Raw genomic sequence first — 26,118 nt, 5'->3', positions numbered from 1 at the left:
CATAAACAGTACACTTTTATTCAGGTCTTTTGTGTAATAATTTTACTTTACAGAACATTGTCAAATGCAAATACATTTAGTGCAAATAATAACACTTTGGATGTACAACTTAGAAATATACAAAGTCTGTAGATCGCTGACAAAATACAATTAAAAACACTAACTGTATTCCTCAGAAGACATAACACGTTGCTCTAGCTTGTGTCATCAGCAAAAACGATAATCCAGAACAAACCTCTGAGATTATTCGGGCCGCGGGCGCACTTTGTCGCCACGCAGATCAGCTGATTGCAAAACTCCCAACGCTCGACGGCGTCAAAACACAATCTAAAAAGTCATGAGGTACGATGACGTGAAATGTCGACCCACCGCTCCCCCAGTCTCAATGCAGCGTTGATAAATGCACGTCCGGTGGCTGGAAAGAAGAGAAATCTAGAACGTTTTAAGGTTCACCCTGGTGTCTAAGGCATTCTGGGGGCGGTTCGTTTATCAGTCAAAGGGCGGGATGCCGCTGCACCGTAGTGTGGCGTGTGAAATGTACAATTTTGCACAACTGAGAGCGAAAGGTATGAACGATATTACTTCCTAACAGTTTCACGTCTGTTGCACGATGGCAGATCTCGGTTTCAAACTTGAAACATACAAATGGTTGTTCCATTTCTCCCTCGCAAACAACAACAAAAAAAAAAAAAACCCGGTGTACAAAAAGTGGATCCAATTATCTCTTGCAATCTTTTGCAGATGTCCATCTGAAACACTGAGTCGGAGGTTAAAGACGGACGTCGCAACTTAGCATCCTCATACCACGGTTGGCCGTATTATTAGTTTAGCTTTTTTTATAAAAAAAAAAAAAAAAAAAAAAAAGTTATGGTCCAAGAAGAGTTAACAAGCAAAGCCTCTCAGTCTCCCACGGCCCTTCAGCTCATTGCTGTCATCAGATTCAAGCGTTTAACAGTCCATTCACATTTGTCATGTTGGTAAACTAACCGAAAAAAGTTACTCTCTGTACAATACGTTGTGTCTATGTGCTCTCCGAAAAAACTAGTTTATAACAATCTAGAAATATAAAGATTTCAAAGCTGTAAGCTCTGGCCCCCCGTCGAACAGTAAAGAGTCGTCACTAGAAGGACAGGACAAGGCAAGAAGGAGGAGGGGGGGGGGAAACAGGCGGGAAGCTGCTCCCGGGAGCTTCCACGCTCCTCTCGTTTACTTTAGCAGCGGCACAACAAGTAGCTGTAATACTAGTGATTATAGCACACCCAAAAAACAAAAAAAAAAATCCAGAAGTAGGTAATCATAAGAAATTTACAAAAAAAATTTACAAAAAAAAGCAGAACTAATCAATAACATTTCAAAGATTTCTTCAAAAACCCCTTGAACTGACTGTAAATGCACTTTCATGGCCAGCGGATGGCGGCGGCCAGTGGCGTGCAGCTGCGGTGGGAACGGCTGTGGTGCTAAAGCGCTCTCTCGTCCTCAGGCTGGTGTCCTGTGGGACGTCCCGGTCGTATGCTGTCCTGCTGGAGGTGGTCGTGTATGTGAAAGGTGAGTGGGCCATGTGACATTTCTGACAGTGTGCTGAATGAAGAGCATCATCCCTACCGTGGAGGAGCCTGACACCGTTAGGGAGCAATAGATAATTAATGGCATGGAAAAAAAAAAAAAAAAGAGCTTATTGTTCTATAGCAGATAAAGGGCAGCTGCTGTTCCTGATTACCTGTTAGTGTTCAAAAAAGGATGGGGTTCCCAGCTGTTTTGTCCTGAACGTAGGAGGTGAAGCGTTTGAGGAACTTGGGATACTCCCTCTTGGCTACGGCTCTCAGGACTGAAGCCGGGGCCCAGCCTCCAGGGTTCACTGCAGCCGCACAGAGGAGAATTAGCAGGAGTTAGCAGCTCGCTTTGGGATTCCTCACCATTTAAGACCAATTAAGATTTGTCAACAGTAAATCGGCGCAGAGATAGTGGTGTTGGGCGCCCTCTAGTGCAGAGATGGAAAACTGCTATTAATCTTGGTAAACATCCTCCCCTGAAGTAATAAGTGACTCTAGTAGGAAGATTTTTGCAACAGTGCCTACAGGAAGTGAGGGAAAGTCTGGACTGAGATATATATATATATATATATATATATATATATATATATATATATATATATATATATATATATATATATATATATATATATATATATATATATATATATATATATATATATATATATATATATATATATATAAACAAACATCCAGTTCTTGTATTTGTAAACTTCACCATATGGAGTGCATTAATATAGCTGAAGGGGTTTTATACTTAAATACCTCAAAAGTGGAAACCACGTGGTCCACTGCTTCATTTTGTGCAGATCATCATAACAGCTGACAGCTAACAAAAAACCCAAAATTTACCCACACAGAAGAATCTTGATTTTGGAAAAACACCAATAATAAGGATTGTTTTTGTACAGAGATGTTTTGGCCATTCTGCTCAATAACAACCTGCACAATAAGGACAAAGCATCACTGTTAAATAAGGCCCTCCTGGTGTGAAAGCGTTGGTTCAGATCCTGGGAGGCTGTAACCAGTAATGATGGCCGTTGGCTTCTGCCACTCTAAAAACATCGTTACATTTTCAACAAGCTTTGGGTTATCTTTCTACTACAAGTCAGGGAACCATTACAGGTCACAACTTCACAGAACCTTATTTCAACAGATCCAGATCAACTATGTAACCCACAGGGACCACGGTTTGCCTGCACCTGAACTGACTTCAAACTCACCTGATCTAAACCTCACAGAGACACTGTGGGGCGCCGAAACAACAGATCCAGACTGAAAATCTGACGTCGTTTAAAATTTCCTGAGAAAAATTTATTCTATCCATCTATATATATATAAAAAAAAACACCTTTTTACTTTTTAATATACTGAAACAATCTTCAATCACGTCTCACTCGAGTTATTTTCTCCTACAAAGCCTCAGACAAACTGAGCCGTACAGCGTGTTTTGCTTAGAGGAACATTAGGAGCACGTTTCCTTTTGTTGGTGCAATCCAGGGATCCAAAGCAGATGGCTTTGAGAGGCACTTACCGTTGGCAACGTATGTGATCTTACAGAGGATGTTGTCCCTGCTTATCTCCTTATCTCCCTCTGGGGGGCTGACCAGAGTTTGGCAGATCATGGCCACATTGATTTTGGCACGGACGCACCGGTTTGTGGGCTGAAAGTAAAAACAAAAACACATAAATGCTTCCAGTCCTCATGCTATCAGGCTGCCCTGTGAAGGCTTTAGGTTAGTGGGCTGAACACTACTGGACCTTTCCTGCCATCAAATCTATAAATATGCTTAATAAAAACCTGCCTAAAAGCACGGCACCCTTACACAAAAACACGAGATAGAAGGACGATTCAACAGAGACTTCAGAGGGTGCAGCGATGGCTTATAGAGAGACTTCTAGTTTGAACCATTTTAAAACCTGCACCAACCTCCAACTTACTCTAGAATATACACATGATTAAAATAAATCTCAGAACGACATTTAAATTACTGTAACAATGAAAAGTGATCATGGGTTGAAAATGTACATTTATGCGGACGCTGCATGGCTCGCTGATATAAAGTGGACTGTTCTGGTGCTAAAAGCTATGGTAGCAGAAATAAGTAACAGTTTCACTGCTGACAGTAACATTGTTTTATTACAGTGTTCAGAGGTAAGGAGGCCGGTGTTGCCCCAGAACGCTTTAAATCCCGGTTAAGTCTCTGAGCTCACAGCGGTCCTCATGTCCTCCTCCTCGCAGCGATGCTCCATTCTGGGGCTAAAGCTCTAGCTCTTGGGCCCAGAGTGGCAGACTGTGGGATTGGAACCGGGGAATTTACAGCCTTCCCATCTCTTAATTTTGATTAAAATATTTTTTTTCTAACTGGAAGTAATCTGAATGGAGTCTGATTGACGATCTGAGGAAAGAGCTAAAGATTAGGGTGATGGCAATGAGGCAAACTTGAGGAAGGCTTGATTCCTGTAACGCCGCTGCAGACGTTTTTCTGCAGGGAATTTCTTTGTTAAATGCAAAAAAAAAAACTAACAAAAAAACAACACCTTTTAAAATGATGCCCCATTGACATCGACTTATCTTTGGGGGACACCTGTCTCATTCTCTCTATGAAAAAAAAATTATCTTGTGTTAATTGACGCTTCAAACTAATAAACCTTCATTTGCGTGTGTTTATCACGCTGATTACCTCCTTTTACTTCTTTTTAAAGTGAACCCGTGACAAAATGAGCAGAAATTAAAATAAAATCTATCATTGACATCATCTTGCATTACTTACTTACATTAATATGAAATATTACGATTTTCCTTTGACTTTTTTAAACTGTTGCACTTTGTTTGGTTTTGAAATAAAAGCGGCAAACGGAAGAAAACGCAAACAACCACCACGGATAGCCGTGAGCGTTTTGGCTGCTGGGATGAACACTTACCGGAGCGCTGTCATGGTCCACAGAGAAATTGCACACCAGCCACGTGTCGGGATCGTTCTCGTTCGTCGCCAGGATCTTCCTTATGGCCGACAGGTAGAGAACGTCCCTCTGAGAGGCCGGCCACACTCTCTGGAACGACAAGCAGAAAAGCAGCTGCAGAAAACGCCGGGTCGAAAGCCCACCCACCCCGTCACAGGGAGATCCACAGCGAACCTACCTTGTGCGTTTGGTAAACAATGATGGCATTATCAGAAAGTGTTTCCACAACGTTGAAATTTTCAATGGTGGCTGAGGGAGGGAGAGCTCAGGTCAGTCAGGTCACGACATTGAAACAAGAGAAGCCGAGAAAAGAGGCGGAGCCGGCCGCCGACTTACTTTCCCAGTCGTTTCGAACGTTGGTGTCCCAGAAGTAGTGGCAGACCTCGTGGCCCGTCACTCCTTTGACAGAGTGAGTGGCTTTAAGGGGATCCAGGACGATGCCGTTCTCCTCCACTTCCCTCCTGTAAACCTGTTAAGTGGAGAGAGAGCTGTAAATACGTCCACAGCCTGGCGGCAAAGACAAAACTACAGAAACGGAAACGCTAAAAAAAAGGGGGCTCCCCGCTGCCGAAAAGATTCCTTTCACCTTTTTAAAACACAGATTTCTCTTTAAATGCTGCATAAATACCCGACATTAAGGAGCAGATCCTAGAGAACGCTTCTATTAGCGATGCAAAAACAGCGGTTTTAAAAAACGTCTCAGCTTGCTACCAGGGGAAATGATTCACAGACTGCCGTCTCCTGTGGACCCACCTTCATCTCTCCTTCTTCTATCACCAGCTGCCAGTTGGCATCTCCACCCACGTCCTGAAGAGAATAAGTCATGTGGTTCTGCACCATCTCCTCCACCTGAGACGCAGAAGGATTTAATAAAAGCCAGGGTTAGACGCCATTCTACATAACCCGCCTATTTTTGGGCTCTGATTCACCAGGAAGTTTCAACCTATGCTTAGGCGGCTTAAGACGTTTCACTCTTGAGCAGTCAGCATAGCGCGGGTCTGCGTTTGCAAACAAGACGTGCCAACTTCATTCAGCAGAACGAGAACGGAAACGATTCGAGGAATGCTGCCACTGAACAGAAACCAAATTAAAAAAACTAAAAAAAAAAAAAAATCAGCCGACGGATCCTGTTTGAGAACGATGCTTTCCAGGAGTGCGTTCTGCGTCTGCACGGCTGCATGCTCATGCCGGAAAACAAAAAGATGTGAGGATAAAAAAAAAAAAAAAAAAAGGCACTAAAGTATGAGGTTTCTCTGGATTCCAGTCATGCAGCTTTAGGACAACTTCCAGGAATAATGCCTGTTAGGCGCTTAGGAAAGCCATTCGCTTCAGGAATGCTCTTTTTTTTTTTTTTTTTTTTTGAAGTAAATACATTTATTCCAGTGCGCTCCTGACGGCACGGATAACGTTGCAGGCATCCTGGACGGAGTCGTCAGAGAACATTCTCATGCTTAGCCGGTCATGCTCTACCCGCGTCACCCTAAGGATGCTGGGAGTTTCCCGGGGCCGCGGTACCTGAGAGCTGAACCTGTGAACGTCGTCCGAGGCGCTGACTAGCTCCACGGAGGACACGGAGGAAGAAAAGCTACGAGGCTGCTCGGCAGAGAGAGAGGATGGAAAGAGAAAAAAGGACGAAGGCAGCGACACGTTTAGATTCTGGAGAAGCAGAAGTTCAGGTGAAAACGGTGAGGCAAGCTTTCAATTAAAAACATGGAAACATGAAAAAGTGCATCCAGCATTAGAAAATTTGTCTCGTTCAAGCAATTCAATTCAAAAAGCGATATTGTGATTCGTCTGGAGTGATGTGGTACAGTCTGCAAAAAAAGTCACTAAATCTCTAGGTATTTTGAGAAGGATTAGAAATTTTGTTCACAATAAAGTGATGTTAACTCTATATTATTCATTAATCTATCCATACCTGTCATACTGTAATATTGTTTGGGCAAGTACATTTCCTAGTAATCTTAAAAAAAAAATACTACTTTTACAAAAAGCTTTTGTTCGCTTAGCAACATTTTCTAAAGTTGATGCAGCTAGTGCTCCTCTTTTTTCCAAATTACAGCAAATGAATATTTTTGAAATTAATATTTATCAAACATGTACCTTTGTTTTTATGATAAAACAAAGTCAGTCTCCTGATACTTTCAAGAATTATTTTGTTAATAACTGCCAAGTGCATTCTTATAATACTAGACAAGCTTTGTCTTTTCATTTACCGTTAAGTATTAAAACTCAAGTGCAATTTTCTTTTCGGCATCGTGGCGCAAAATTATGGAATGAATATGGAAAATATTTGGAATCTTCAGAAATAAATGGTAGAAAGTCTTTGTAAAAATCATACATCACTGTCTTTTTTGGATAACAGTATTTTTTTTTTTTCAAATATTGACTCCCTGAAATCTGAAAGCTAAAATGTAAAAATAATGTTACTGTACATGTCTATTCTGTTTTCTCTCTTGAATGAAAGGGCTTTCATAATGTGAGCTGCCTGATGTTTTGTTGGTTTAGGGGTGTGGCCTTTGGTATAAGCCCTAAGGGGTTTCTGTCACACTCCATCACATTTTTTATTTTTAATTCTATTGATGTATTCTGAGTTTCTATTTTGATCTGTGAAAATAAAAAAAAAATAAAAAAATAAAATGTTTCTGGTCATTTTGATGATGATGGCTTACAGACAGTGTTACATTAGAGATGATAAAAGTAAACTGAGGTCCATGTGCTACACAGTGTACACGCCAGTACTCGGTCAGGACTCCTGTAGCAGGAGTTCTTGCACTGATGAGACCTGCAGCGCCGCTGAAGAGTTTAAGAAGCCTACGGCGCTTCAGGAGCGCCTAGTCGCTGGACCAGGCGCAGGTACCCGTTCTGCTGGTATACATCTCATCAGCAGAGGGAATTATGGGTGGGATTAAATGTGCTGACTTTGGACTTGATCAAACCCAGCCTGATAAAGTCCACGCTTTATCAGAAGCAGTTTGGGTCACTTTTCACCGTCCCTCCAGAGTCTGGAACCTTGATTTCCAAATCAAATCTGCAGGTTTGATCTGAAGGCGTTTTTTCCTCCCTACCCTGGTAAAGACGTCTGTGGTTCAGGAGCGCTTCAACACGAGGAATGTGTCGGATCCCGTGTCCTTGACTCATCTGTGTTTCAGGCCTCTAGAAGCTCAGACTCCAGCTGCAGCCCACGCCTTGGCAATCTCCTCCAGACTCTTGGGTGAGCTTTGCTCCACAATCCCCACAAGGCAGCAGCCATCTCTGAGGCTGGCAGACGTTTAGTTTTTTTCTATCACATTTTACCTTTCACTTTACTTTACACGCTTGGATGAAGCAACTCTGCAAACAGTGACTTGTGTTTTCTGAGGACAGAACTTGGGGTTTTCATTCGCTGTGAGCCATTATCGTTCCAGCTTAGAGAAATAAATGCAACACGTAACTCAGTCTAGAAAGTTGAATTATGAATTACTAGAATAAATTAATATAGAAAAAGGTGAGAAATTGACACACAGGCCACTATTACGCTTCTTCAGGAGGAGTGAAAGCTGCTTGTTGGGACTTTGACTCTCCTTAGATAGGAGGTTTTTTTTGACCAATCTGTATAATCTGATTGAATTTGACTTTGGAAAGTGCCTTGAGATGACATGTTTCATGAATTGCCGGTATATAAACTGAATTGAATATAGACAAAAGACTGACCAAACCAAGAGAATATTCAACAGATAAAACAAAAATATGCTGCTTACCTTGTTGGCAAATCGGTGAGTACCGATGGAGGAAAAGACGTCAGCGGGAGAAACCGGACTTGGCCGCGGTGTCCTGACTTTGTCAGACTGGCTCTGCACCAAAACAACATCTCAGTTCAGTAGTAGACCCACCATTACATGCACGCTGTAGTTTCATTTACACGTTTGATTTTTAACGATGGAAACAGAGGGGAATGAAACTTTAAACTTCCTCTCACCTGTTCTTCTATTTTATCTTGCCGGTCCAGCTCGGCTTCCACCGCGTCAAAGAACTCGTCCTCGTTGATCAAGCTGTTGGGCCCCTCCTGCAACGAGGACACATATGCCATGAGCACAGCTCCAAGCAAGGCCCACCGCCATAAATACAGCTCTCCGCTGGCATTTATTTTATTTTTTTCAGCCATTTCCAACTGCAGTAATCTCATGGCGTCACCTCATAGTCTGGGCCTCCGTAGTGGGACTTCTTCTTCAGTTCGTTCATTGCAGACTTGTAGGCATCTTCCACCCGTCTCCTCTTCTCCAGCTCCTGCTCACAAGCAGAGTAGCAAAGTGTGTTTGGTACGCGTTAGCGAGGACGGTCTCATCCCCGGCTCTGCTTTAGTTCTTCAGATGAGAGAAGTCTGGGATAAATTCCGATGGAAATAACGGTCTGTCTGTCTCAGAGTTCTCGCACCAACAGGTTTCATGGGAGACTTCCCAAAAGACCTCGACTACAGTAGAGGGAAGGTGGGAAACGTTTCTCTCTGCTGTTCAATCATTACTTAAAATGAACATGGGAACTTAAGAGTTCGCTTTACGAGCTGCAATAAAGCGGAAAAACGCACTAAGCTCTGCGCCATTTATCCATGTTGCAATGGTTAAACACTGAATCCAACCGTAGCTAAACTTAAACACGTTATAAAAACGGCCTTTTCAGAAAACAAAGAGGAGAAAAGAGACCGGCCGCTGACGCCAGGCAGAGGGCAAAGGAAGGAGTAGACACACAAAACTGGCCACAAGACAAACAACAGCTGATCCTGCTCTGTACAACGACCAGAAAGAGAGAAACCTACTGTAATGCTGGATGTCTGTAAAGGTATCCATCTTTGCGTTTGGTGTTTGAGCAGCTCGGTGCTCCGCTGCTTTGAATGTCTCCACCAAGAAGTCAACGAACTCATTTTCTCACAGCCCTCTCTGAACGAGTCCGACTTGTGATTTTCCCCCTTAAATTCTCCTTTGTATCCAATTCTCTCCCGAGTTCAGGCCGTCAGCTAGCCCTCAAATTCATAACCGAGCGGACGTTCGAGCTGGTTTCACCTGACCGTGGCTTAACTGAAACACTTTCCGGCTTTTGGAGTAGTAGCTTTAGGTGGCACGCCTTTAAACGGAGGGGGGGGAAACTGGTTTGACAAGCAATGAGCTCTAGAGAGCGTACGCTTAAAGGCACAGAGTGCCGTTTAAAATTGCATCACAAAGCAAGCGTTAGGATAAGTAAACAGCCCTTATCCATGAGACTTTAATATTTCTAACATGGCAGCAATACATAAATGTCTATGTTGCAGTACCTAATGGTCTAAAATTGATTATTTACGCCTACAACATCAGGCAATCCAACAGGAAGCTGTTTTTTGAGAACCATCCTATTTCTGAGTGAATCTGAAAGCACTTTGCTAGACGGGGAAAAACACACACACACACACACACACACACACACACACACACAATAACAAACATGCACAACATCTACGCTCCCTCGTAAAAGTATTAACACCCTTTTGATTTTTGTCACAACCACAAACTTTAACTTTACAGCCTGACTATTGAGCTGATGTGACAAGTGAATTTTTCCAATGTGAGATCAATAAAGACTTATCTTATCTTATCTTTTATGTGGCTGTAGAACACAAAGTAACGCAGAAGTGCAAAGTGGAAGGAAAACGATCCATCGTTGAAACACTTTTTAGCACATGAAGATCTGAAAAGATTAACATTGCCTTCAGAAAACACCTAATGAAGATGTGGGTCATTTATTCTCAGCATGCAGAGAGGTGGAGATGACGCTGACACACACACTGCATTAGGAAGACCAAAGAAAACAGCAGACGAATCTTAGATAAAAGTTACCAAGGTTAGAAAAAGTTAGAAAGGTTAGGATCTCATCACCTGAAAATGGAACGAGAACGGCAGAACCACAGAGCTACCAAGACACGAGGAAGAGGAGCATTGATCAGAGAGCCGCAGAGATCAACAGCTCAACTCGGAGAATCAGCTGGGAGGACTACCATTAGCCACACAGAGCCGTGTAGAACTCAACAAACACAAGAAGCAAGAAGGCGCTGAGATCAGATTGGACCAAAACTGAATGATTTGGCTTATGTGTTGAAAAAGGGAACACCGCGCTGAATCCATTTTGGCCACAGTGAGACACGGTGGTGGCAGCATCAGGCTGTGGGGACGCCTCTCTTCACAGAGAAGCTGTTCAGAACCGCTAGGAAGACGGATGGAGCTACATGTCGGGTAACGCTGGAAGAAAACCTGCAAAACAGCAGAGACTGAAGGGGAGCTTCGCCTTCCAGCAGGAGAATGACCCCAAACATGCAGTCCGGGCTACAATGGAGCGGATCAAGTCAAATTACATTCATGTGTTTGGCTGACCCAGTCAAAGTCCTGACCTAATCCATCTGATCTGAGTTTTATTTTGGAAGAAGGAAGGGGCAAAGAAACAAAACTCAGTCCCTAGATGAGCTACGCTGCTAACGACATAACCCCAACGGAGATTCAGCAACATCTGCAGCAAAAAAGTGATTCTACAAAGAACCGACTCAGCGGCACGTTGGACATTTCTCCTTGTAAAAACATGGACCTTTGTTTCCTATTGACAGATACGCTCTGCTTTGTATTGACCTGTTTATGTGACTAAATTAACAAAAGTAAGAATACAAGTTAAAAGGCAATTTATCTTAATCTGGTTCTCTTTAATTTAGCCATTTCTTCCCTTCCAGTCCACCACCTGGTCGACCCGTCTTTAAAACAGAACCTGCTTTTTAACAAAGACGGCCCCACAGGCGTACCGCCGCCGTGGAGATCAGCACGGCCAATCAGGAAGCTGCTGCGCGTTTAAGCTGACGTTGTCGTGAGCGACTCCGGCGCTGTACCTTGTCCAGCCTCTTCTGCCAGCTGTCTTCCCGTTTGACCATCAGCTCAATGCAGTGGGACAGGGTGGAGAGGATGCCCGCCGTGGTGGCCTTGAAGGTGATGGCTTCTCCCTTAAAGTCAATCCCGTTAATACCTTTGGGACTGGCAGGGGGAAACACTGGACCAACGAGAAAGGAGGAACTTTTACCCATTTAAGAAAGTGAAAGAAACGCGGCTTGTTGTTTAGAACGAGTGCAGCCGTCATTTAAAGGAAGAAAATAAAAAAAACGCAGGCAGACTCACGTTTCTCTTTGCTGCCGTTGTTGTTGTGATTGGGTTCACCATCCGGTCTGGAAGTGGTCAGAAACTCGTCCTCGTCCTCCTCCACTACTGATGAGAAAACCAAAACAATCATTTCATTCAAGTTTAACATGATTATTAAGTTATCTCTTTAAATTCACAATCACTCTTAACAAATTTGTTATTCCAACACATTTCTAGCTGCACCCTGCAGGTTTAATAGAAAAAAGGAGCTCTGAAGAACATAAACAAGGTTCTGGCCACAAAACGTCCTGTAAGCAGATCTCAATATTCCTTTCTCAGCGAGCCATATTTGCTGCCATTAGATCCAGAAGCATTTAGGATGTAGTGGCATTACCTCGGTCTCTCTGAAATTCATCTTTGGAAACCGCATCAGCGCAGGAGTCGAAATACTTCTGAAGGGTGTCCACCTGTCGGCACAGAATGTCCCGGAAGGTTTCCATTTCTGCCAGCTTCTCCCGCAGCCTGTGGCCCTTCTGAGCAGAGAGAGGACGGCGTTAAACAACCCGCCGTCAGGGCGCCGCTTCAGTTCACTTTGACTACTTGTTGCAGCAGACATGCTGCAGTTTAATTCATGCTGTAAAGCTTCAACTTGACGGTTAAAAAAATATATATTTTTTACCTTGAAGGAGGACGTGGACGTTGCTGACAAGGCACTAGCAGCTGAGGTGAGAGACAACATGGAACCATGACGCCTCAGACTTGTTTCTGATCCATACCCAGACTCAGCCTGCGACACCAGAGAGCCCAGCATGAAACAGAGAAAGAGTGAAACACAAGGAAACAATAAGTGTGCATAAAGCTTTACTCAGTCTGCAAAAACAACACACACTGATGGACACTAAAACAGCAGAAGAGGGAAAGGAAGCAGCAGTTCAGATCACTGAGTAGTATTAATTAACTAGAGCAGTCGCTATGGTGCCAAATCGACCAGAGATGAGAATCAGACAATTTCCCCTTGATCAGCTCTCAGCAAGTCAAACAGAAAAATCTGAATGGTTTCCTTTTCATTCAATGCAGAAAAACGACAAATTTCAACTAGAGAAACAAATAAAATAAAAAAAAACTTGGACTGTATTAAAAATGTAGGTGTATAAAAAAAAAGCAGTTATCAAATTTCCACAGCCTTTCTGAAACTTTAAATCAACCGTTTATTAAATATTAAAAACATGAGTTTATAATATAGTAACAATGAGCAAATTGCTGCCATAATAATCAAGCAATTGTGACCCAAATTATTTTTATAAGTGATTCAAACCCCAATGTTAAATTTTCATAAACATAATAAAAGCTTAATTACTGGCCAATTAACATCATCGAGGTTTACTTTTTTACACATTAATTAAACATCTTACAAAGAGCTATAAGTTTCTCTTCCTATTGCGGCATTTTACGCAGCATCTTAGCTGCGGAGACATGTTATTTCTCCGTGCTCTATCCACACTGATATCTGCTCCATTAGGTGCCATTATCTAAACTAAAGGCTATAAAGTGATTTGCTGCTGCTAACGTTTTCTGGGGAAACTGCTGCCGTGTTGGTAGAAGCATTGACATGAAGTCTGGAGGCCAAGAGAGTACTGCTGTACTGCTGTACAACAAATCCCTGATCAGTCATACGGGAGTGGCTGCGGGGGCATTTGTCCCATTAAGTGGCCAGCTCAGAACCGGGCGACGCCTGCCACCGCCGGCTCAGCCGAGGGACCGGCGTTTGACACAGATATTGTGTGTGCTTCTCCATCCACACCCTAACAGACACACCAAAGTCAATTATTCCTGTTAGTCCTGCAAGCAGCTGGTAAAACGTATCCCTGCGAGTTAAACGAGGCGGTGATGTCACGATCCGACTCCAACGTGTCAAACAGAAACCGATCTACAAGCAGCACCGACAGTGATTTTCTGAAATGCTGAAGCTGTGAATCAGGATGCAGACACGCTGGTTTTCCGTCTCAAGGTATTTGCTCAGGATTTAGTCACGGCTTTGAGTCCAATTCCCCCCCGATTACAAAATTAAAAAGAGGCTGCAAGCTGTTTCTGCTGGCCAATAGGAATGCGGAGGGGAAATTCTTGAGACCAGGGAGTGAACTGAGAGGCAGTCAGGTGACAATGCTGAGAGGCACCACATGCTCAGGCTTCAGCTGCAGCTTCTCCTGTCACAACAGAACGATGATGAGAAACCGAAACAAATGCATTTCTTAAAAAGAGAAACAGGAAACGTGAACAAACCAGGTCCTTCCAGAAGCTGTTGCAATGCTTGGATCAGTCCAAGCGTTGCAACAGCCACCAAACTACAGTTACAGCTCTTAGTAAAGAGTCGCATTAAACATTTAAACACCAAGTCCACTTTTAAACTGCTCTAGAAAAAGAGTGACTTAATAATACATGTTGGGTGGAATCCACAGAAAAGCACAAGTGACTGTGAGCAACCCACGTACTGTGTTCATTTTTTGCAACACTTTAGATAATAAAAGAAAAAAAAAAAAAAAAAAAAAGACTCTTCATTAGAGCAACAAAGAGTGAAAGAGCCACCAGCTGTAAGACTGAAGTGTTTGCATTTCAAATGCAAGTCGTGATTGTTAGGTTAACCTGACCTGTGGTCCACAAACAGTTCCAGCAGCAAGGTGCCACGCCCGTTCCACAGATATCAATAAGTAAATAGTAAAAAAGATCCTTTGTGCTTCAACGGCATTGATGATCATAGCTCTGTGTCATATTTTCTACAGTTTTGTACTGATATATAAATACGGTGGCAAACTAATTTATTGGCACCTTTGGTGTAGATTTGTAAAAAGCCTTAAAATGAATTTGGTTTATTAGAGAAGAATCATCTGAGAACATTTGAACATTTAGAAAACTCAATTTGAGTATGTTTAGTTCAGCAGGAGAAGGAAAACCCCCCCTTACAAGAAATTGTCTTTAAAAGAGTCACTAGTGGTACAATTACCATTCCTAACAACCCCTTTAAAAAAGAGAAGTAACTGCATTTTCACCTTACTTTTTAAAGCTGCAGTAGGTAGGTATAATTTTATTTTATACATTTGTTAAAACTGTCACTATGTCCTGACATAGAATATGAGACAGATGGTCTGTGGAGAGGAAAAAAAACAACAAAAAAAACCCCGCTCCTCTGGCTCCTCCTAGTGGTCGTACTGCCTTCTGCAGAACGACACCGCTCCCGGTTGGAAACAACCAATCAGATCCAGGAGGAGTGTCTAGCGTCGACCACGCTGGTTTATGTGCTGCTCAAACCTCCCTCACACAGTTCATACCGTCATTCAAGCTCAAGATTGCTGGTGTGCTGCAGCTGTGCTATAATGGTGGAGAAACAACTTAACCTTACAGGAAAACTGCCAATTTGTCGAGTGGGACCTGCTCAGAAGACAAAGACAGTTAAGCAGAAGAAGACCGATGACGAAAGCACGCCAAAAAGAAAGAATTAGACCGAGCCTGAAACAAACTGAGGGCAAACATCGGAGCAGCATGACAGGCTCTGCTGAGCTAGAGGGAGGCAGCTGGAAGGTGTGTTTGTTCAAATTTTCAGGCTAAGTTCACGGTTTTCTCAAAACTCCCAACAGCAGCTTTAAGGCTGAGCAGAGTTTTCAGGACGGATTTATTAATCAATGACTTTGTTTCTGTGGTGTATAAATATGATGCAACACAGAGGCCTTTTTTCTTTAGCCAGTGGCCACTAGGTTGGACAAGGACCTTTATTTATGTTGTCGCCTTAAACAGGGAAACGCCTTTATTGTCCTACCATCAGAAATGGAAAAAAAACGTGGAGTTTGCTAAACTAATGGGAATTTAACTGGAGCCATCTGCTTTGATCACATGAAACCAAGATTGAGGTTTTTAACAGGAAAACCTGCCGGCGGTTTAGGTGTAAAACAAAGAAAGAATATGTGGAAACGTAGCTCATGGCTAATGTCACGTATGGTGGAAGATCGGTGTTGCTGTGGGCCTGTTTCTATTCCATAGATCCTGGGAACATGTTCAGAGGTACGACATTGTCAACTCTTAAGCACTTTTAGATCACGGTTCCACCATAAACGCACAACCACAAGCCCAGCATTATGGGTAATTTTCACGCCATACAAGGCAAACTGTGTTTTCAGAGAATGCAGTTGCCTTGAGGAACTAAAGGAGTGTTGCTTTCCACTCGCGCCACAGGGCTGAGCTCCTCCTTGCAATCCTCCCAGCGTTTGTTTAAATACAATTAATGCTCAAATCAGACGGACTCTGGATGATCATAAAAGAGCCTCGGCTCCAAGCTGTGAAGACTAAGTGCTGTCCTACTGGCTAAAGAGAGCAGTAGGAAGTTTTATGGACAGTAAGTGAGCTATTATCTGTGATTCGGTTAAGAAAAATATGTTTTTTTGTGGACCACCCACGCCTATTAAGTCAATTTACTGAAATTTTGATTTTACTTTTTTACTTCTGTGTAAGACGAGACTAAGCAATAAAACTTTTCTTACAAGCCAGTTCACACATCAGTACCAGGAAGACCAAACAAATTTGTCTGTGTGTTTTTGACAGAGGATGGTTAGAACTTGAAACTGCAGCGTGTGAAATTAAGCTTTCAGCTCCATGTCGGATACAAAAGGAAATAAGCTTTCTTCATATTCTCGCTTTGTAAATATTACTGCTCTTACTAACAGTGACGCGGGTAACGGGGCTGTTGATAAGTCCTAGATTGCGTTTTAAAATTCACTTTGCGCTAGCGTTGCAAATCTGGATTGTAAAATAAAACAAAAAGGACAAAGTACATGGTTTAGGCACCAAGGGAAGTGAAAATCCATCTAACAGACCCAGATACGGCATCCGACTGGAGAGGATATGATATCGGAAACATTTATATTTCAATGATAACTGAGTCGGTTTTTCCGCACGGCTCTAAAGCAACAAACACGGTTTGACTAAAGCACAGACTGCCATTTTAATGATGCTGCTCGGCTGCGTGGCAACCATGCAAACCGAACGCCCATTCATGCACGGCACTTGAAATGGGATCTTGTGGTTTTACAAGTTAAATGAGCGATCTGGGAGAGCGTACAGTCACAGACAACAGCAACTTCTGAGCCGTGTGGATCGGCGCAGGAGGAAGGGCGACACCATGCACTATAAGCTTAACGGCGGAGACGAAGTTCAGCAGAACCTGCATTCGTGTCGAAAAAAAACTGCATGCAAATAAACGGCACGGGGAAATGACTCCGGGTCAGAACAGCAGCAAAACTAGGTGAAGACTTCAGAGCATGGGGTTGCGTTACGGTGAGCAGGCAGCATGCAGAGACGCTTTAAAAAGCCCCACCATTCGGTCATTCCAGCAGCCAAAGCAGAGCAGGGCGCCGCTGCAGTCCTGACGGCTTGCCGGCCCCAACATGACCAGGCGGTCCCCAACCACCCCGACACTGACAATGCAGATGACTTAAGGCAGCTTCCCCGTTTCCCCTGGACACACCTCACTATGAAACAGAAAGGAAGAGGAGGTGAAGAAGAGGCACCGAGACATTCTTAGCCCATCAGGTGAAAGAAGTAGCAGAGAAAGAGAGGAGCAAAAAAAGTAGCCATTTGTTAGACTGAAGCAGAAGAAACAGGGTGAGGGATCGCTCATAGTTCTGCTCCTAATCAAGTTGCCTCCTTTCACACAAAGCCTTTCAAATGCACGCTCATAAAAAACGCACTCCGCCTCTTCGATATGCATGCAATCAAAAACCGCATACCCTGACATGTGAGACCCTCTCATCTGGCCAGTATTTCTGAGCAGCGTCCATCACTGCGAGCGTCTGCGGCTGTAGGCTCTGGCTCCGAGGGAAGGGAGAGTGGAAGTGAAGACGATGGGTGCGTGCATTAGAGAAAAGACGAGTGCTGTCTGGAGCCGTTTGTGTAACAAGCCGACCAAGTACCCAAAAGGTGGGCGAGCGAAGCAGCCTACTATATATTATGACACAGCAAAAGGGAGAGACGGAGAGCAAGAGTGGGAGGCAGGGAGCAACGCTCGTCTGGATCCCTTTACTTTAAGTCTTTCTACCCGACTCGACTTTTATCTAATTTATATTTACAGCTGTACAAAGCTCCCATAATCAACTCAAGAAAAAATGTAACGCTCTGTAATATTTATCAGTATGCGCTTTGTGAAAAAAAAAAAAAAAAAAAACATTCAATATTCACTGAGAGCTGCACTTACCATCACAATACTCAGCAGCAGCACTTCTCTCACCACCAACACAAACACACCCACGTATAACAACACAAATTAACTTGCAGAGAAACAGCTCTAATACTGATATTAAAAATGACAGCGACTTGCTTTTGAAAAGCGGCAACTACTGCGTGACTTCAGCCCATCCATTTATTTGAGATTATATATACACACACACTTCATCCTTGCACGGTTCTATATGTGAGCGGGTTAAACTCACAAAGTGCACACTCAATATTTACACATAGCCCTTCTGGACTTGAAAACAAGCACAGCTATGCAACCACCTTCTTAAAAGCTTCTATTATTATATTTATTTAAATTTGATGGCACTCTGAGAAGGTTGCGAGTACGCGGTTTGATCCCCGCAGACTGCCACTGTGGGTCCCTGAGCAAGACCCTTACCCCCAGATAGCTCCCAGGCGCTGTGATAGCTGCCCACTGCTCCCTAAGGGATGGGTTAAATGCAGAAGACATTTCATTGGAACGTACAATTGCAATGACAAAGAGAGATTTCTTCTTATTATTATTATTATTCTATTCTAAAGATGTACAAAAACATTTATAAAAAATAAAATTGCAAAAAAAACAAAACAATATGTAGCTATAGACAAAGACTATACTTACACAAAATAGCAAAACAAAAAATACACTAATCCATTTTTTTTTGCTTTCATTTCCAAGTTTAAAACAATAATGAGACTGTGGGAGTTTGCACAAAGCAAATCCTCCTTTGGCCATTTGGGAGCAGCACAGACACCTAAAGTAACGCTACTTTAACCCCGCCGAGGTCGCTGCAGGTCACAGTTCAGGAGAGACCCTGAAAAATTCACACTGCATCTCTAATAGATCAAAAACACGCAGTCGCACCAAAACGAAAACATCCTGCGGTACGAACGCGGACATTTACAGAAGCAGTGAGGGGTTGAAAACCCAACGCTGAGGAAGCACAAAAGTGGTAAGAAGCAATAAAGAATTAACTAGATTTTTAACAACGTGTCTGGGAATCATTCAGCTAGCTAATTAAAGAGAGAGCGAGACTTTTAGTGGATAACAACAAGGCTGAAGACCTTGTTGTTCCTTTTCAGAAGACTGTAGGCCCGAAAACATAAAGACAGACATCATCCATATGCGTTTCTGTCACGTAATGATGTCGGAGACAAAGGCTGTCCGAAATCGGCACAGCGGTCCAAAGCTCCTTTCCTCCACCACGATAAAGTTCTTACTGTCGACCACATGAAAAGTCAAGGAACAAGAGCTATTATCAAGGGTATTCAGATGGAGCCTTTGTAAAGCTGGTGCCTGAAGCTGGTATTAAGGTGCCACCATCCACAGGGAGGAGAGTACCAACGATACCAACATGGGCTGAGAGGCTGTGCAATAAAGCCTGCTGCAGTTCCCAAAACAGATGACATCATGAGGAAGGAGCATTATTTTGAAATATTGAAGCATCTCAAGACATCAATCAGGAAGTCAAAGCTTGGGCTTAAATGGCTCTACCAAAAAGACAAATGGCCCCGAGGCAAGCATACCACCAAACTAGTAACAACACGGCTTGAGGACAACAAACTCACAAAGCCCCGACCTCAATTTTACCTGACTCCAGCAGACTATTGTGAGAAGGGAGCCCCAAAATGTTTGATCCAAGTCATACAGTTTAACTGCAAATCTACCTAAATAGGTTAGAAACATTCTTTATAACATTATCTCACGTGTTACTCTGGCAATTAGCAACAAATATATAGTTTATACGTAAATATCTGCTTTTGACGGAGTGATGCGAGTGATTTGTCTGGTGGAATTGGTACAAACGCTGGTGAAACTCCGCCAACTGCTTCTGGTACTCTAAAAACATCTTCATGTGATCTACTTGTGTTTGCAGCAAAGGCAGCGCATCACGAAACATGTGATTCCAGCCAAGTGAACCCTCAGAGGGAGTGGGGGGGGGGGGGCTTTACAGAAACGGCCTCCATGCATCAAACAGACAAATGCTAACTTTAACACAGAACCTGAGACTGACTCAATCTTTGGCCTACATGCCTTTTATTAGGAAGCTAAACATCACTGAACATGTCTCTGAAGGGAGCAGCAGCTCACTATCAGAGCGGGGAAACCCCCCCGCCCCCCCCCCCCCCCTCAACACCTCACTAAGATTCTTCACATTCCCAGAGCACCAAACTCTGTGCGCGTGTTTCAATCCCTCGGCTGCCACGCCCAGCTCACAGAACAGAAAACACAGAACTCCATGTCTGCTCTGAAAGGGGGGGGGGGGGGGGGATTAGGGGCTGACCTCTGATTCAACCTGAATACTGGAAGTATGTGAATACTGCAGAGAAGGCAAATATCTGATAGCGAACAAATATTATTCAGTTTATTGTAAGAAAACATGTTTTGATTCTTGACCAAACCCGACCTCCGCAGTTCACTAAAACAGACAAAGAAGTGGATTTAGAGACAGTGAATTGATTCGTAGTCTGGATCTGGATCTAGAAGCAAACAGATGGAGCGTGATCAGGAAACACAGACCCGGATAGTGAGGCCAAACCACTCACCTTGTGCAGTTCTATGGACTCGATCCAGCGCAGCCTGTGCTCGGGGTCCTCCGCTCTGAGGTACCAAACGCTGTCATTCACGCTGATGTCAAAACGGCACTCGTCAAACTCGTGAGGCTGCGCAGAGAGAGAGAGAGAGAGAGAGAGGGGAGGCCTCGTGGATAATGAATCGAGCTTAGCGTTAGGAAGGACTGTGACAAACAAAAACGCCAAAATGCAAAACTCAGCGAGGTTTTCCCTTTCCCCTTGATGAAATAACTGAGAAATAGCATCAACGTACGGGTTTAAGGGCTCTTTGTCTGCAGAGCTAACCGACCGGGGGGAATGACACATTCCTGAAACACATGGACTCAAACCAGTGACAGAAAGCCACATGTCACACATGATAAACAGACTTTAATTGAAAACCGGTGTCTCGCGTCTGCTGTCCCAGCCCTGAATGACTGCAGCGGGGATGTGCAAAGAAACAAAACCCCAAAGCATCGGTACACGAAGAAGCTGGGTCATTTCAACTTTTGCTTTCTCCTGGGAGGAATCCTTCAACCTATCAAGCTCCCCCGCTCCGCTCACCGACTGCCTTAGGCCCCCCCGAAACACGTGCAGCGAAGAATTCAGCCGCTTCCTCTCAGGCTGGAATTTGACCGCCGAGCTCAGCTGAGACGAGCTGAACTTCTCAAAGGGTCCGAGGGAGGACTAACACACAGAATATGCTAGTTTTCCTCCAGGACCAACACGAATACTGCTCCTCTGTCAGCTGACAACCTCATGCCAGCCAGGTTTCATTTAATTTGCTGAATGACGCTCATGTGCTGCCTTATTTGCTTCCGCTGACAACAGTCGCATCCCTCCGAGTCCTGAACGCCAAGTCCGAGCCGGCAGGTCTTTACGCAACGCGGCTTGAGACACTTTCATGTCGATGGCGCATTTCTCAAGTTGGACTCTGTAACCGCTGGTTGGGTAAAAGGTGATTTTTCTGATTAGCTTTCAGCACAGAATAAAAAGAAGAAAACTGGTTTGTTCTTCTTTTTGCAGGCTGGTATTAAATCAGGAGGACTACTCAGTTTCCAACTAGAAGCTGAAGATAAATCTGCGGCAACATTAGGCGCATCAAGCCGTGACTGTCTGTCTTCTATCTTACTGCGCCGTATCAGAGACGGACCATAAACCTCGGCTTTGCGCTCAGCTTTATGGTTTGTTCGTTTCTTTTTCCACACGGCGTAAGCGCTGCTGGACAAAAAGCCTGCGTACAGGTACAGGACTGAAAATCCTCTAAGCACACAGGAGGTCGTAAGCTAGTGTTTGAGCACGTTCTGTTAACAGGGGCTGCCGTCAACGATTCGTCTTTTCAATAACTTCTTTTCATCCTTTATTCTAGACAGCTAATCCGCCAAGGACAGGGAAGAAAAGATTATAGATATTCGTTTTGGTTTATTTTCTTCAGTGAGGCTTGTTGCCACATTAAAGTATGAAATAAAAAATATAAAGTGACACATCCAGCTTGACATAAATTAAATGTAGCTATTCACAAATGAAAAAAGAAAAAAATAGATTTAACTGGAGATAAAGCAAAAATCTGCCTGGAGAGAACAGCTCCAAAAAAAAAGAGCTAAAACCATTTCAATTTAACTTAGAAATCACTGGTATTTATTGATTGCAGGTATTTTCTATGAGACTAATTTTAGCATTCATTAACATTATCTACATATTTAGATGCCATCACAGCAGGATAAAGTGAAATGCATTGGCCGGCTGCACAAGTCTGCTCATTAAAACGGTAAACAGTCAGACGGGAATATGACGGTTTCTAAAAGGCATCCATTCCTGAGTAAACGCAGCAGACAAACTATCATGAAGTGCAGTCACAGTGGCTTTGGCTTTGCTGTTGGGTCATTAACTGTCCCGGCTGTTATCTCAGAGGCAAATTAGCCATCGTGGTTGTGTAGCCCGTGCTTTTCAACAAAACCTTAAATAACGCTCAAACCCCCATTTATCAGCGCTCCTGTTAATGGATTACTGTTTGCCTCCATAAATATAAACACTAAATATATAAAATTGATTTTAATCTGCATTCCTAAGCCTTGTATCTTTCTCACACAACAATATTTAGAGACAAGACACTGATCCTTAAGGAGCATTTATAATAAAACCTATAGTTTAGCAAACTTAAGTTGGATGGGGCTTCTATTATAGACAGAAAGCTCACTGGGAGCTTTCATTTGGCCGTTTTAACCTGGATCCAAATCAAACAATCCCACAGCAAAAAGAAAACGCAGAAATCAAAGTAAAACTATTTATTCGGCTGCCGTACTCGGCTGCAGCTCAAACAGGAGTGAATATTTAACCAGAGTGTGGAATTTCAGCACGTCTGAGTCGCCCAGGAAAGACGGCAGGTCAGTCACAACATTGTATGGTCAAAGTTTAAGTTTAACAAGAGAGAAAACAAAAACATCAGTTTTGAGGATTACAAAAAAGTAAAAAAAGGAGACAGGCCTCCAACCCCACGATCCTGCATTAATGAAATCCAACGGGCTGCTTTAGCAGAACCAAATTGACTGATAATGTGTCGCACTCTCCGTTCTGCACATCAGTGTGGGACGGCTCCCTTCAAAACCATTTGGGGAAAGGAGCAGAACAGTCCAAGCTGATTGGGTGAAGTGACACCTAGTGCCCGCCTACCAAAGGTTGGTTTTAGCCAATAATCATATCAAATTAAAACGGCAGCAGCTCACACCATGAGAAACCAGAACAAAGTAAGCTAGTCACGGCACTTCTTGCTGTTCTACTATCAAAGAAGAAATTGTGGATTCTTATAAAACAGACAGCGGCAGCTACGTGTGCGTCCTCTTGCGTTGCCGTGTTTGTTTTGGGTTCAGCTGTGTGTCCCGCCTTAAAACAACAATACTGCAACGTGATTGGCCCGAACCGTTTCTGGTTCGGACACAAACTGTTTAAGTGGGAGCAGGACATGAAGGACCCTCGTGCGTTTGTGTGAACACACAATTACCATGAGAATTCATCTTGCAGGCAAAGTTAACTCCCCTGTTCCCCTCAGAAAGTTTTATGTGGCTTTACAGTTTAAAGAGCACAGGTTGGTACAGCAGAAGATCTTTTGCTTGGAGGCAGAAAACCCTCCGTTGCCTTTTTTTAAAACAGGGAAACTGTTGTCCTGCGGGATGGAGCATGACCTTTTTGGCTGAACAAAGGACTATTACAACTGAATTATTCCAGCTACTTAAAAGGCAGAATAACCACCAAGGACTATTCGTTGCAATCTTTTTTTACCGTGGTTCACAGGATCTCCCAACTTTCAATGTAAACCGAGGGGCATACATTACGCCGTTATATTGGCTTTCTAAATTCAATCACTATCCCATCTGTAACAGTCTTGGTATCATTTAAAAGCCGCTTTAATGCCCTTTTAGATGAAAGAGTTTGTTTCGACATCCAACTCGGACTTTATTTTGCTAACACACTCCTACGCATCTGGGGAAGGAGCAGACATGTTGCGCTACGTTTTGGTTTTGGCGCAATATAAAAACTTCCTCCCTCCCTCTGGGGTAAGTACTCACTGTGATGACGGCCTTGCTGAGGCACAGGGAACCTCTGCAGCCGTACTCCCGTTCATCCTCCGACTTGTAGTAGCTCAGCGTGTTGTTCTTCAGCACAACCCATCGGTCCTGCCAGCCGTGTATATAGTTCGTCCACTGAAGGCACATGAAATGAGCAGCACGCAGTTATCTAGGTCCACAATGCAATCATCACGATGAAGTAACATTTGCTTTTCAGGAAAGTGCAAGGAAAATACTGACTTCATATCAAAGTTATAGAACATTTGTAGAAGAAAAAACGCTTTCTGAACTGGTTGATGGAAACATTGGTGCTTCTTGATATGTATTTAAAGACTTTCTCTAAGTTCGTTAAAGTCATGTTACTTGTTAGACGTATACAGAGGACATTGCTGTATATCTATTTACATGCTAAAAAACAAGCAGCTGGATGGAGGATTGCCATCTGTAACGGTTATCTAATGCAGGTCTGCACTTCAGAGTGGATGAAATTGTCTGTATGTCTATGAATAGAGATCCAGATGCTGTACTGATAGGGACAAGACGATCAGCGGTACAATATTGTACATGTTTAGGTGTAACAATAGTCAAAACCTACTTTTATTAAAAACACATTAAAAAGGCATAATCAGAATTCAATTTAGTTAGGTTAGTTTGTTTTTAAGACATGTGAGGAACAATCTGACTGCTGAGACATTAGAGATGCGTATGTAAGCCGTTACTTTTAATGCTTGAGAGAAACGGGAAGAAGTGGGCTGCATTCAGTGGAGAAACTGTACAAAAGCTTGAAAACATATGTCAAAAAGACAAACCAATGCAAAAGGTTTGGTTAAGTAATCTGAGATTTGTAAAAATTACTTTTAGACGTGCACGGTCTGGGTGCACAATCCCTTAAAAATAAAAAATCTCTTAAATGAGTTAAAACCTGTTAAAAATAAAGAGAGCTGAAATCAGAGCAGGTTGTAAAGTTCCACAAAGAACTACTAACTTTGGCCAATTGGCTTATATATGTAGGGCAGCTCATACTGAGACATTTTTCATGTTTTTAATGTAATAAACCTTGTCGTTGAACTTTCTAATCTTGTTTTATATCATCAACCTGCAGCTGAAATGAGTCTCTAGGTCTCAATCTGGCACATTTAGATGGACTGAGGTGCTCCTGGTTAGTAATGTGTATTGTAATTTCTACCCCGGATATGGGCAATGGACGAATGGATTATTTTATTTTTTCAAATTAATAAATTAAGATGAACAAAATCCACCCATCATTTGACCGATGAGTCTCGTTAGCAATGTTTCCACACTCTTTTTGAGACCGGCTGGAGCTGTTATCAAAAACACATGGGAATCGGCTTCTTTAATTCGCCACAACTTACTTTGCTTAAAACTCCCCCGAACTCCACGGGCTGTCCGGATTCCGGGTCCACGTCCTCGTCCGAACCGGACGACGAACTCTTCTCGGACATTGGTATCCAAGTTTGAAGACAGTCCGCCTCTGGTTTTTAATCGACAGAACAGCGCAGCTCAAGGTTAGAGGCTTGATTAGCTATCAGTTCTACAGCGTCACGGCCGAACCCGCAGACGCTTCTTTAAAAAAAAAATTTATAGCCCTGCACGTCAGCGAAATAATAATAAAAAAAAAGATAACAAAGCGCAACCCGTGCACGCAGAACATCTACAACCGAAGCTTGATAATGCAATCTCTCCTCAACCCGCTGGACTTCCCTTAGAAAAAGTTGCTCTGGAAAGTGACAGCTGGGTTTTGCGGGCTTTGTTTTGAAACTGATGTCGAACACCAAAATAAGCCTAGCTAACTAAGTTAGCTGGCAAACGACGCAACTAGCTAACAGTAACTTGAAACGACTAACAAGCCGGAGCAGGTCACCTTAGCTGTGGCAGCGGTAGTCGGTAGCGTGCTCAGAGAGACGGGCCTTCGCGTTAGCGCCACACTGCAACTCCAACCTACTAGTAAGGAACCGAGAACAGCCTCTCTCTGCCGTGCTCCGCAGCTCGGTTAGCAGTAGCGAAGCTCTGACTACTAGCTCTGCTGCGAGGGGGGAGGAGCCGCGGCCACGCTTTACTGTGTGTACCTGTCAAAGGCGTCAAGGTAACCGGAGT

At 43.3% G+C, this 26,118-nt stretch overlaps 1 protein-coding gene across 8 annotated transcripts; it reads right to left on the bottom strand.

The window, feature by feature from the left end:
• Positions 1-849: 849 nt before the first annotated feature.
• On the bottom strand, positions 850-26,118 carry cert1 (ceramide transporter 1). 8 transcript variants are annotated; one of them, XM_036143599.1, is made up of 19 exons: positions 25,886-26,118; positions 25,377-25,495; positions 24,004-24,138; positions 20,435-20,551; positions 12,312-12,419; positions 12,027-12,162; positions 11,672-11,758; positions 11,389-11,546; positions 8,688-8,780; positions 8,473-8,559; positions 8,255-8,347; positions 6,030-6,110; positions 5,268-5,363; positions 4,851-4,983; positions 4,693-4,763; positions 4,476-4,604; positions 3,085-3,214; positions 1,718-1,855; positions 850-1,613 (listed from the first exon to the last, which is right to left on the bottom strand). In XM_036143599.1, the coding sequence occupies exons 2-18, from the start codon at positions 25,464-25,466 to the stop codon at positions 1,728-1,730; spliced, it is 1,872 nt and encodes a 623-aa protein (XP_035999492.1). In that variant the 5' UTR covers positions 25,467-25,495; positions 25,886-26,118; the 3' UTR covers positions 850-1,613; positions 1,718-1,727. The 8 variants fall into 8 exon arrangements, with proteins under 8 accessions (XP_035999492.1, XP_035999490.1, XP_021171476.2 ...); XM_036143597.1 differs by having other exon boundaries at positions 12,027-12,165; positions 25,886-26,116; XM_021315801.2 differs by having other exon boundaries at positions 6,030-6,107; positions 12,027-12,165; positions 25,886-26,116.

The sequence above is a fragment of the Fundulus heteroclitus genome, chromosome 12 (assembly GCF_011125445.2).
Source record: "Fundulus heteroclitus isolate FHET01 chromosome 12, MU-UCD_Fhet_4.1, whole genome shotgun sequence".
NCBI lineage: Eukaryota > Metazoa > Chordata > Actinopteri > Cyprinodontiformes > Fundulidae > Fundulus > Fundulus heteroclitus.
The sequence above is the reverse complement of the archived record's forward strand: the minus strand, read 5'-3'. Positions and strand labels throughout refer to the sequence as shown.

What these genes read in the sequence shown, in the direction of transcription:
- cert1 (XM_036143597.1), bottom strand. Translation starts at nt 25,466, where the DNA reads ATGTCCGAGAAGAGTTCGTCGTCCGGTTCGGACGAGGACGTGGACCCG. An exon ending in CAACGGCAGCAAAGAGAAAC is followed by an intron (nt 11,547 to 11,671) that starts GTGAGTCTGCCT and finishes TCGTTGGTCCAG; the next exon opens with TGTTTCCCCCTGCCAGTCCC. An exon ending in GGCAGAAGAGGCTGGACAAG is followed by an intron (nt 8,781 to 11,388) that starts GTACAGCGCCGG and finishes GCTTGTGAGCAG; the next exon opens with GAGCTGGAGAAGAGGAGACG.